Below are 13,278 nucleotides of genomic sequence, written 5' to 3'. Positions count from 1 at the left end.
AATATGCAATACCTCGCAATTGCCAAAGTTAAATTCCATCTTCCATTCCTTTGCCCATGTTCTCAGTTGATCTAGATCATATTACAACCCCTATAAAATCCACTGATCACCTCACATCTTCAAAAAAAACTCAATCAATCTAGTGAGATAAGATTCCCAAGCAGAAACGTATGCTAATTTTCTCTAATCACTCTTTGTCTTTCCAAATGCAAATAAATTCTGTCTCACTGAATCCTCTCCAATAATCTTCCCACCACTGATCTTATGCTCACTGGTCTGTAGACTACTGGTTGGTCCTTGCAGCTCTTGTTAAATAAAGGCACAACATGAGACACTCTCGAATCTTCAGCTGCACTACCCACCTATTACTAAGGAAGATGTAAAAATCTCCGCCAGAGCTCCAGCACTTTTTTCCCCAGTTTCCCACAACATTCTGGGATACACGTGATCAGGCCCTGGGAATGTATCTATTGTTAAGTGCTTTAAAACCACCATCAACCTGTTTCACAATGTTGATAAGTTTCAGTATTTCACTGTTCTCCTCCCTGAACCCCGTGGCTTCCATGACCTCCTCTGTGGTAAATACAAATGTGACTCCATTTAAACCTCCCACTGCCTTGGATATCAGTACACCCAGCATAATCAAGGACGTCGCAACTCGGCCATAAGGCAAGTTCTCCCCTCTCCCATAAGGCAAGTTCTCCCCTCTCCCATAAGGCAAGAGACATAGAAGTGTGAAAACGCACACATCCAGGTTCAGGGACTGTTTCTTCCCAGCTGTTATCAGATTACTGAACCATCCTACCAACAACTAGAGAGCAGTCCTGAGCCACTATCTACCTCAGTGGAGACCCTCGGCCTACTTTTGATCAGACTTTAATGGACTTCTTGCACTAAATTTTATTCACGTTATTCGCTTTATCAGTGTGTGGGGTGATCACGGGTCGGCACGGACATAGTGGTCCAAAGCCCTGTTTCTGCACTGCATCTCTAAGAAAAATGTCAGACATCATCCTCGGGCAGCTCCGCTCTCGACAACAAGTGCAGCAGGCGTGGAGTCTGCCGCCGCATCACCACGCCATCAGTCCGGCCCCAGAGCCCACTGACACGCAGGGCACTACCAAGTGCCTGATGGCAGCGCCGCCGCCTGAAGTGGACTTGTGGAGGAAGCCGGCCCCCGCTGGTGAGGGCGGCACACCGAGCCCCGGCTGGCAGCATAGCCTGGGCCAGACGCCGGGCCTGGGCAGGCCGGGGATGGCGCCGAGAAGCCACGGGCAGCCAGCGTCGGCAGGATGGCGTTCGTTGAGGCTCCGTTGCCCAAGGTGAACCTGCGGATCCAGAGAGTGAGCAGGAGAGGTGTGGAGGCCGAGCCAGATATCAACGGATCACTCCACTTCACCGTGCCCTCCCTCACCTCTACATCTGGATGTGACAGCTGTGTCTGCCTGAGTACGAACCTTGCGGAGTTGGAAGGCAGACTATCCGTCACACACAATCCAAGTGGATGAAAAATTCCTCGACTCCCTGGTGGCCTTAGGTCCTGCTGGACCCACTACTGTTGCTGAGGAGTCAGACTCTATTGTCCCATATTCTATTGCACCATCCCAGAACAAAGCCCCTTGTCCCTGGACACAGCATAGAGCCAGACCCAGAGCTATGACCAGCTCTACACTTTGTTCATCAGAGCTATGGTCTGTAGTCCATAGAGGAAAGCAACATGGCTGACGGCCCTCTCGCCTCCCACCATCGCAAACTCTCTGACTAAGCGATAGATTTAACATCCTGGATGAACATTAATTCCCGTCACTGCTACGCCATACTGTTTCTCCTAGCTCATCTCTCCTGAATCCGTCAACTGCGATCAGGCATGCATCACCACCTGCCGATTATGCTCCGGTGCCTCTCACTGGCCCTTCCCATCCGGAGCTGTCTACTGCATTCCAACCTGTAGCCTCAGTGGCGGTCCCGGGTAGTCTCTTCCGCGCCATGGCTTCAGCCTCCCACGTTGTAGCTCCAGCAAAGGCCCAGAGGAGTCCACCCCCTCCCACACAGGGTGCCTATCAGGTTGCAGTTCCAGCAGGACTCAAGAGACGACCACTCCCCATGAAGAGGGGTTATCCAATGGCAATTTCAGCAGCAGTGGGCCCGAGTCCCTCGCATCCTCCTCCGATGTCGCTTATAATAGGTGACTACATTATGAAAAGTGTGAGGGTGAATTCAGCTGTAAAGGGCCTGTCTCACTGTACGAGATAATTCAAGAGTTCTCCCGCATTTCCCCCGATTCAAACTCGGAGAATTACGGTAATAGCCGCCCGTAGGTACTCGGGGCTCTCGTGGACATTTTGCAATGTGATGAAAAAACTTCACAAGCTTACCGCGTTTCCCGAGCATCTGCCGTCAGCGTTACGAGCTGCTAATGGACGTCCTGAGCTCCGACGTACCCGCTACGTACATTCTACGTATGTACCACGAGTTTGATTTTTTTATTTAACTCAGGAGAGCTCTTGGGTAAACTCATATAGTGGGACAGGCCCTTAACTTACTCTTTCCCCAGACGTCTTAGCGCAGATTCCAAGTCTTCTTGATAAATATCCAGATGTGAAAATTGGCATTATCCATGTGAGCACAAATGACACATCCCAGGAACAATCCAAGCAACTGAAACGCAATTTCTTCTCCATCTTAAACTCATTGAAGGACTCAGAGAAACGTAATTTTGTCTCAGGACCATTTCCGACTTTTAATCGTCGCTTTAAAAGGATTTTACATTTCCACACGTTTGCAGATATATTATGATTTTTTAAACCAAGCTTCTGCTGAAAAATGTGAGCTGTTTGCCGATTATTTTAAAGATAAGGTTCATTCTATCAGAGCTGGTATCCATTTAGATTCTACAGTCCTCTGCTGCCGACCTAGCAAGGCAAAGCAAAAATCATAAGTATTTCTACCTCAGGACTTTGTAAAATTGTGGCTGAGGGTAAATCCACTACCTGTCATTTCAACGCGGTTCCTACAAAGTTTAAAAAAAAATGTTTTTAACAGTTTATCCAGTTTTGTTCTTACAATGATAAACATCTCCCTTGTGACTGGAATTTTCCCAGATACTTATAAAACTGCTGCCGTAAAGCCTCTGTTAAAGAAACCAAATTTAGACAGTGGGCTATTGACTAATTACAGACCCATATCAAATCTACCCTTTATCTGTAAGGTACTGGAGATAGCGGGATTCAACCAAATACAACATTTTCTGAATCAAAATGCCATTTTAGAGAAATTTCAATCTGGTTTCAGAGCAAATTACAGCACTGAGACTACCCTGATAAAAAATAGTCAGTGACCTTAGAGTTAGTACTGATGAGACAAAGTCTCAGTGCTGATCCTCTTAGACCTCACAGGAACTTTTGTCACCATAGATCACAGTATTCCTATAGAGCGCATGTAAGATCAGGTACTAAATTGGTTCCAATCATATATAAGTGGAAGGAAGTACTTTGTTCGCCTTGGGGACTATGTGTCACAGCTGCATGATATGTCCTTTGGTGTAGCACAAGGTAGCTGCCTTGGCCCGTTACTCTTTTCCTTGTATATGCTGCCACTAGGAGGAGTTATCAGACAGCATAATGTAAATTTTCTAAGTTATGCCGATGACACTCGGTTATACCTCTCTGTCGAACCCACTGATGCAAATGCCTTAAGTTCTTTGACCTCCTGCCTATTTCCTGTTACAAAATGAATGAATGCTAACTTTCTTAAACTCAACGATGACAAGACAGAAATTTTATTTCTTGGATCAAAACCCAAGAGAGAGATGTTATGGTAAACTGGGAAACTTTACATAAATAAGGTAACAAAGTGTGCTTTCTATAACCTCAGAAATATTGCTAAGCACGTCCTTTCTTAACTCAACATGACTGTAAAAAACTCATACATGCTTTCATATCAAGCAGACTTGATTATTGTAATTAGGTATGTTACAAAACCTACCTGAATCGTCATTGGGAATCTGCCCAAAGCCATGTCCGCGATTTTGGCGCTGTTTGGAGGGGGCGGGTTTAAAACGCGATTTTTATTAGGCTGTTCCAATCGCAGATGTTCAGCCTAGTAAATCATTAACGAAAAATCGCTGCAAGACCCGGTCGCAAAAGGTATTATTAGTTTTATAGGCCTCGAATAATAGTTATAATAGTTTTAAAATTACTGTCTCACTCTGCAACCTCTCGCAGCCCCAGGGTTTTATAAAGCAAACAATTAAAGGTATGTACCTTATTTTTACATTAAATGGGGCATGTATATAACCCTGTATATAAAGTTACCTATAGCGAGTAGTTCATTTTGGGCTTTTTATATCCCGCAGTATTTTTCTCGGCAGTTGAGGGCACTAATCCAGCGCGATGTGAACGTTCTAAACCAGCGCGTTCACAGGAACCCACTAGAAAGCCGATTTAAATGGGCATTTATTTACAGCAATTGAACACTAAATTCCTTCCATTTGGCCTATAAATTAATGTAAATTAGATATAAAAATCATGTTATATTGTGAATTATTTGTGAATAATCTTTGGACACTTAGGCTATTTAAAAATGTTAATCTTTCCTTAAGAAATGGGCTTTTGACTATCCAAGATCACAGCTTTTTGTAATGTCCATTGAAAATCAATAGGGAACAATATGCTAATTTCCCAGTATGTAAATGGCCATAACTTTTTTAATACTTGAGATATGAAAGTGAATTTGGTGTCAAATTAAACTTATTGGTATGCTTTATCTGATGGGATAAATTGCAGACTTGATTTTTAAAATCTCAAAATTTTGTAACATTGCTATTGTAATGCCTTCAAAATCCATCAACGAGTAACAGCTCATTCAAAATGCTGCAGCCTGGCTTTTAACAAATACCAAGAAAAGGGAACATATCACCCCAGTATTATACTCCCATTATTGGCTCCCTGTGAGATCCATGATAGACTATAAAGTCCTCCTTCTTGTCTATAAAGCCCTAAATGGCTAAGGAACAGCATATTTTACAGACTCCCTCCTTCCCTATGCCCCTACTCGAGCGCACAGGTCTTCTGATGCTGTCCTGTTAGCATCTCAATGCCGCAGCAATAAGAAAATTGGTGAAGCAGCCTTTTTCAATTACGCCCCCAAGGCTATGACCAGGGCTATGAGAGGCACCCACTCAGTTGACATTTTCTAACGGCAGCTAAAAACATATTTTTAAACTTTTTAACTGACTTTACTTCCTTTGTCCTTTTACACTCTCAATTTTATATTTTATATCTTTATATAAATCTGTGTTTATATTATTATATAAATCTGTGCTATTAACTGCCTATTTCCTTACTGTTTTAAATTGTATTTTTGTTTAAATCTGTGTTTTGTGGAAAGCACTTTGGGTTGCATTCAACTGTATGAAAAGAGCTATAAAAATAAAGTTGTTATTATTATCATGTAACTGTACACTGTGGATGGCTCGATTGTAGTAATGTATTGTTTTTATGCTGACTGGTTAACACACAACAAAAGCCTTTCACTGTACTAGATACACGCGACAATAAACTAAACTCAAACTCAAACATTCATTTAAGCCCAATGGCTCTACATGTAGATGGCCACACTAGTTCACCCTTTGTTCTTAATATACTTCTAAAAATGCTAAGGATTTTCTCCAAGGATTCCATCAGCTAAGTGTGTATCATGTCCTTTTCTTTTTTCCTGCTGATTTCCTTTTTAAATGTGCTCCTACATCCCGGATATATATCGTAATTTCCATGATCCCAGCTGGCTGTGCTTGATATCTGACCCTTTTTTTCCTGACCAGAGCATTAATATTCCACGCCAACCATAGTTCCCCAATACATCACTGTGCAGTGTTTTATTAATAATTGTTTTAAAACCTGCAATTGAAACAGGAAGCATATTTGAGGGGAATCTAGACCAGGTGATGATAGATGGCAGAGGCAAATCTCATGGGAGTCAACTCAAGGTTCTTCAGCTCTGCACTAACGCTGCACTGATTAAGCAGTTTTTTGGAAAAAAAAGATTAGCAATTAATCATCCATGATTAATTATGATTAATCGATCAATGTAATAACATTTCAAAACTCTCTTTTCTAAAGCTAATGTCAGAATAGGATGGTTCGAGAGTGCCTTGTTTTGTAAATAAATGTTTGGTAACTTTTCAGCCAGTCGATCCAGTAAAGGGCCTGTCCCACGAGCATGCGACTCCATGCGGCAAGCACGACCTAAAGCCCGCAGCCGTCTTGACGCTGTACGCACAGAGGTCGAGTGAGTGACGTGAAGTTCGAGCGAAGTCCGACGGGCGTACGGCGTCGAGACGGTGCGTACGGCGTTGAGGTGGCTGCGGGCCGGCAGGCCGTTGCCACACAGAATTTTTGAACCCGGTCAGTTTTTCAGAGCCCCGCGCAATGTCGGGACCAGGTCCTCACAATTCCATACGGCTCCGGCGATCGAAGTGGGACTGGCCCCGCAAGGCCGTACAGCTCAAGCGACCACGTTAGGTCGCGCTTGCCGCATGGAGTCGCATGCTGGTGGGACCGGCCCTTTCGGTCGCGCTTGCCGCATGGAGTCGCATGCTTGTGGGACAGGCCTTTAAGCTAAGCAAAAACGTAAACATTATCATGCAGTAAAATGCGTTCAGAACATTTTGAACAGCAACATGTTGAATAACTGAATTTTCAAGGTAAAAAGTTAGACGTTTGGCACAACTTTCTTATCATCAAAATCAATAGGAATTTACAGACGTGCAATCATCGTGAAAAGAATGTTCAAATATCAGCCATCCCTGTCGTCATTCAAATATCATCTGGAACACAAACATAGCTTCAAATTTGACCCAGTGTCTTCAAACAAGTCAGTTGGCATTTCATCCTGCACAAATAGGGACAATTCTTTCACATTTCAAGAAGAAATCCTCAGAGGTCCCTGCTTGTTATTGCATGTTTGACAGCTTTAGACAGAATTTCATTTGCAACTTTCACCAAACGTGTCGACATCATTGGAATTCAATGCTGCCTATAATGAGGTGATTTTTGGAACTGAAAGATGTCATAGTAAGCTTTCATCCAGACATTTTTCCCATTTAAAATTTAATTTCAGCTGCATCTGAGTTAGCTGAAAGTTTCATTTGATTGAAATTAGCATCCTTGCTCTTGGATGATGTGATTGCAACTTAGTAAAAGCTGAAAAAATATTTGATTTCATGCTGACCTATCTGACTGTATGAAACTGTTTGTTCCAGGATTGAGCAGAGAAGAAACCAGGCATTTCAGGACTCAGCAGGACAGGATGCTGGTTTAAATCGAAGGTAGACACAAAATGCTGGAGTAACTCAGCGGGACAGGCAGCATCTCTAGAGAGAAGGAATGGGTGACATTTCGGGTCGAGACCCTTCTTCAGACTTGACCTGAAACGTCACCCATTCCTTCTCTCCAGAGATGCTGCCTGTCCCGCTGGGTTACTCCAGCATTTTATGTCTGCCTTCGATTTAAACCAGCATCTGCAGCTCTTTCCAACACATTTCGGGAGTCCTCAGATACTTGGATGATACAATAGATTATGACTCTGCCTGGAACTTCCAACTTGCATTCCGACCGACAAATGATCTTGCCAAAATTGTGAGAGACGTTTACATGCGGCTTTTCACAAACCACAATGATGAATTATTTGATAATGGTCAAGAACATAATGATTAATTTGAGCACATTGCGAAGCAAAGTAATTCAGAAAAGCTCAATGCCATTCTCTCCACAAAGAATGTCAAGAAGCCAAAGCCGATGGAGTCATATTCAAACCAGCAAGACATTTTGAAGATATTGTCCTGGAAAGCATGTTGAAATGGCTAAACACACTGGAAAAAAGTGTACATAGCTGTCAGGACAATTTCTTCTAGCTCAGTTGAACTTGAAATATGTTTTAGTGCTGCTGGTCTCTTTGATACAAAATTGCACACGTCATTGAGTGATGAGACCATTGCCACCTCATGTTTTTTAAGATCTCACCAAAGAGAGTCTAAACCAAGGGTTCCTAACGTGGGGTAAATTTACCCCAGGGGGTAAATTTTGCCTACCCAAGGGATACATGTTTAAGAAGGAACTGCAGATGCTGGAAAATTGAAGGTAGACAAAAATGCTGGAGAAACTCAGCGGGTTAGGCAGTATCTATGGAGCGGAGGAAATAGGCAACGTTTCGGGTCGAAACCCTTTCGACCCGAAACGTTGCCTATTTCCTCTACTCCATAGATGCTGCCTAATCTGCTGAGTTCCTCCAGCATTTTTGTCCACAAGGGATAAATTTGTTGATTCTGTATTTGTACATATTTTTTCTCATTGACTGACAGTGTTTGGTTATGGTACACCGGTATCTGTTCATCATTAGTTGTTCATAAATAAGTGAAATAACATTGTTATGTGCTATTAAAGTTGCTAGGTGTAAATGGGACGAAAAAGGTTGGGAATCCCTGGTCTACGTTTGTGAAATAAAGGTAAATTTGCCGTGAAAGAATGAGTTTTAATTTGAAAATCACAAAAATCCGTTTTTTGAAACTTAATAATTTTTAATCAGTGACAAAGCAATTAATTAATAATTCATTACTTTTTCAAAATGAGCCAATTCATCAATCAGAAAGCAGCCCGACTCTGCATCCAGGGACTTGGAAATTGCCAACAGGCATTGTTAACGGGGTTCTCATCTTCATCAATGGAGCTATTTCAGTGTGTGAAAAGCAGCCTGTAGAGTGTCCAAAATATTAGACCACTGTGTCGACACGAAATGCTGGAGTAACTCAGCGGGATAGGCAGCATCTCTGGAGAGAAGGAATGGGTGACGTTTCGGGTCGGGACCCTTCTTCAGACCACTGCGTAACAAGTTCTAAAAATGAATTAAATGTGAGGTGAGATATTAAAAGAATATCCAACAGAACATATGTTGGCCTACCAAGGCACTGAGTGTGTCACATAATCAGAGTTTTCCTCTAGTGTGATTGTAAAAGGCTCTATCTAAATGTAAATTTGTTTCTCCTTCTGAAATATATTTCTCCTAACTTTCTGACAGGTGCGAGTGGTACTGTTGAACTGGTGTGCATGGTTTCTCCGAATGAAGAAGCCTGGGGAAGGAAAGACTGGCATACCTTACAGGTACAATCAACAGCGGCAAGACATCATCAGCAGTGTGGAGATGAACAGAATACCCAGGCAGCGTTCCAGCAATGGTAGCGTGATCTACGTTGGCTATCACACCATGGAGAACCCCTGCTGCCCTCCATGCAATGACTCGGGCGTTACGTGTGGTCGGATCACTTGCACACACACTGAGGACAATGCACAGAATGGGCTCCTGGTAGGCAGCCCCCCTGAAATGAGCAAGATTCTGGAGGAGCTGCAGTTCATCACCAGGCGCTTCCGGGACCATGATGAGGGTGAAGCCATCTGCAGTGAATGGAAGTTTGCTGCCGCGGTGGTTGACAGACTCTGCCTGGTAGCCTTTACTGTATTTTCTATAGTTTGTACATTTGCCATTTTGATGTCAGCTCCGAATTTCATAGAAGCTATTTCTAAAGATTTTGCATGAAACTTGATTTATATCAGTGAGACGAGTTTCTCAGCAAATTATCACAGGTCAGCTAAGGTGAAACTTACAAAAATGTAAAGCTGGGTGACCCTTACTGATCAATGGATATAAAGTCATTCAACACAAAACCCAACATACAGTATATTGTTTTTTCACCTGTCATATTGTTTTTTTATATGATCATCAAAGCATTTTGCATTTCTTTTAAAAGTCAGCACTTATGATGTACAATAATTGCATGTGGTGCTCTCTAATATATATAGCCAAATTCCCAAGATATCTTTCCTTTGTTAATGACCAATCATTCATAAAGAGATTAGAGCTTTCCTATGCATATGGATCAGCTGGGTAACAAAGTTGCAGATCTGTTTAAGCTATTGGTAGGTTAATGTGACTGTTAAGAATGTTGCTATTGAATTGAGTGACTAGATTAGAATAATCTTGCAGAGAAAGAATCTATAAAAACTGGCAAATAATCTGTAGAAGAAGGTCAAATCAATTGATGATCGAATCAGAATGTAATTTGTACATCCATTCAATTCTTGTACATATAATGAGATGTCCACCCCAAGGTGTATTACAACAGTTTTCAAAGAGGAAAATATAGCTTCTCTTGATAACTAGGTACAGGTAAAGATACAGTCAAATCACAAAAACATTTGTTGATAATCTATTTTAATGCTGTTCATATATATATACTTCCAACGTTGCAGGAAATGCTGCATTTAAACAAAAAACTAATTTTGCTGTAACAAATATTAATAAATCCTGAAATAAAAACAGAACGTACTGGCAATTTACACAGGGACAGGCAGTATCTGTGGAAAGTAAGCGTTCCAGGTGAATAAACTGTTATGAAATTAACTTTCATCATGCTGAATGTCTCCAGCTTTTTTTAATTATAATTTCAAATTTCCAGCATTGGTAGTTTTTTGACTAATACATGCATCCTGAGTCCTGAGAGGCTCCATATAAATGAAAGTATTCATCCTGTTCACTTTTTATCATTACGTAGAATTTATAGCATGAAAACAGACCATTTGTCTGAACTGCTCTTTGTTGGTGTTTCTGCTCTACATGAGATTTTACTCCATTTATCCCTAATTGCATATCTCACTTTTACTTTTCCCTCATGCTCAAGGTATGTGTTATTCACCTTAACGAGTGCATGCATAGCAAATTCCACATTCTACATATCTTCTGCATACAATGTTATACTGCTTAATTTGAACAATTATATGCACCTATTCTCCTTTTTCCATTTCTGCATTGAGCCGACAAATTGGTTCTTTTGTGTCTTTCTAAGACATTGCAACATTAAATTTAAAAAATGTGCCTTTGTTACAGATGAATGAAAGAAATGGGCACAACTTGTAAGGCACATTATATTAGTTTTCACAGCTGTCCCCTTTCTGGTTGCAGAATTTATTTTTCAACTGATTAATAGTAACTGATCTTGAAGCTAGTTTGTGGTGCAATTACACCAATTTTGTGCATTTCTGCAACCATGATGCTTCGATAAGAACATGAATTCATATTTTGGTGTTTTCATGAAATAATACACTAAACAAGTAAGTATATATGGAGAGGGCCAAGTGAGCATTTCAAAGGTTGATTAATGTTCCCTGTTCAGGCCACTGATCAATAAACCTGTTATTACTTCAGTAATTCATCTAGCTTAGTCTCACACCTGTCAAAATCCATACTGTTACAAAGTATTAAAATGGGGTTCTCCCACAAAGTGCATTGATTCCATGAAATGGCCCAAAGAAACAATGCACTAGGGAATCCTTTGGTGTTCATTCATTTTATAGTAAATCTTGCACTGGAACTAAGATGACTTTAGCACACAGTAGCTTCTGAAATTGTGTTGTCATCCACGTTTCTTATCTTTAGACATTTTTACTCATTGTGTCCATGGCCCCAGCCTAACCCTTAATGTGAGATTTCACTTACTTCAATGCTTATCCTCTACAGTATACTATGTTGATTAACTCAAAATGAACTGCATAATCGTTGGTGTTGTTTGAAATTCTGGTGATTCTACTGGAGTTTACATGTACTTGGAGATGTCCTTCTGTCCACTTTATCAATTAACGTGACCGTATATGCAAAGGCTATATTTGATAAACTAGCTGACTATAAATATGTGCATAATTAATGCTTGTTGGTCTTTGTTTCTATTCATATTACTTGGCTTTAAAAATGTACGTTCATGTATTATGCGTATAATTAAAAAAACACTTAAAGTTTTCACTTAGTCTCAGGTAGACTTTTAAAAAAGAAGACTGGCTGTAGTATCTGACAAAGGATATCCAATATTTGATGAGTGCCTCATCCGTCAAGTAAGAAGCTAAAAGTAGTTGTAAATTTCATTTGTATCTGGTATGTCATTGTTCCAATATTTAATTAAAGTTTACAAGAGTATGCACTTATAGCCTGCCTGAAGTTTCTTTGCAAATGAAAAAATAATAATAATCCACTTTAGTTGCTTAATGTCCAGGCATCAAAGAAAAGTTTAGGTAGGTATTAAGATGCAGTTTATTGTCACATGTACCATTGGGAATCTCACGGGACATGAAATCTGAGAGCTCTGGGGACCTGTCCCATAATAAATGAGTTCATCGGTGCATGTAATATCCCACAGCTTTTCAAGGTTGCAAGGTTTCAAGGATTCAAGGTCAGTTTATTGTCACGTACCAATTACGGTACAGTGAAACTCGAATTACCATACAGCCATACAAAAAAAGGAACAAGACACACAACTACTTAAAAGTTAACATAAACATCCACCACAGCACATTCCCCCACTGTGATGGAAGGTAATAAAGCATGTTCTTCTTCCTCTTTATTCTCCCGCGGTCGGGGCAGTCGAACCATCCGCAGTCTGGGTGATCGAAGCTCCCGCAGCCGCAATTGAAGCTCCCGCAGCGGGTGACTGAAGCTCCCGCGTCGGGGCGATTGAAGCTCCCGTGTCAGGGCGAACGAACCTCCCGCGTAGGGGAGATCGAAGTTCCCGCGGCTTGGAGCTCCCGAAGTCAGCCTCTAACCAGGGACCACGAGCTCCATGATGTTAAATTCCACAGGCTCCCGCGGTTGGAACTCAAAGGTGATTCCCCCCGACAGGGATCGCAAGCTCCATGATGTTAAGTCCTGCAGGCTCCCACAGTTGGAGCTCCCGGAGTCGGTCTACAGCAAAGACCGCCAAATCCTCGATGTTAGGCCGCAGTGTGGACTGAGACACGATATGGAAAATAATCACATCTCTGTCGAGGAAAGAGATTAAAAAATGTTTCCCCCAACTACCCCCCCACCCCACCCCCCACATAAAACAAGCTAAAAAATACAAAAAACATACATTTAACACATACAGGTGCACAACCTTTTATCCGAAAGCCTTGGGATCAGACACTTTTTGTAATTCAGAATTTGTCGGTCTTCGGAATGGACCAACAGGAACCCGCTCCCCGATGGGCCCCTACGACGCCCCGAGCTGCGCCTCGTCATCCGCAACCCAGGTTCCCCTCTAGTTGGAGCGGGGCTGGGCTGGGCTGCTGTTGGCTGTGGGTCTCTGGGATCTCCGTGCTTGCGGTGGGCCGGGTGGTCGACGTCCAATTGATCCTGACGTCTCCGGTGACTGCACTGACCTGCAGCCATCACCGACTTGAAGACAGTGCAAAGCCCCCGCGC

At 42.0% G+C, this 13,278-nt stretch overlaps 1 protein-coding gene across 1 annotated transcript in view; it reads left to right on the top strand.

Annotated features, from left to right (window-relative positions):
- chrna8 (cholinergic receptor, nicotinic, alpha 8) overlaps positions 1-12,022 on the top strand; it is a 272,432-nt gene extending 260,410 nt beyond the window's left edge. Inside the window, exon 10 of the mRNA XM_055632392.1 lies at positions 9,073-12,022. Within this exon, the coding sequence (XP_055488367.1) occupies positions 9,073-9,588 (516 nt within the window). The 3' untranslated portion in view covers positions 9,589-12,022. The remainder of the gene's footprint in view (positions 1-9,072) is intronic.
- The last annotated feature ends 1,256 nt before the right edge of the window (positions 12,023-13,278 follow it).

The sequence above is a fragment of the Leucoraja erinacea genome, chromosome 3 (genome assembly GCF_028641065.1).
Source record: "Leucoraja erinacea ecotype New England chromosome 3, Leri_hhj_1, whole genome shotgun sequence".
Taxonomy (NCBI): domain Eukaryota; kingdom Metazoa; phylum Chordata; class Chondrichthyes; order Rajiformes; family Rajidae; genus Leucoraja; species Leucoraja erinaceus.
Note: the sequence above shows the minus strand (reverse complement) of the source record. Positions and strands in the feature narration are given on the sequence as shown.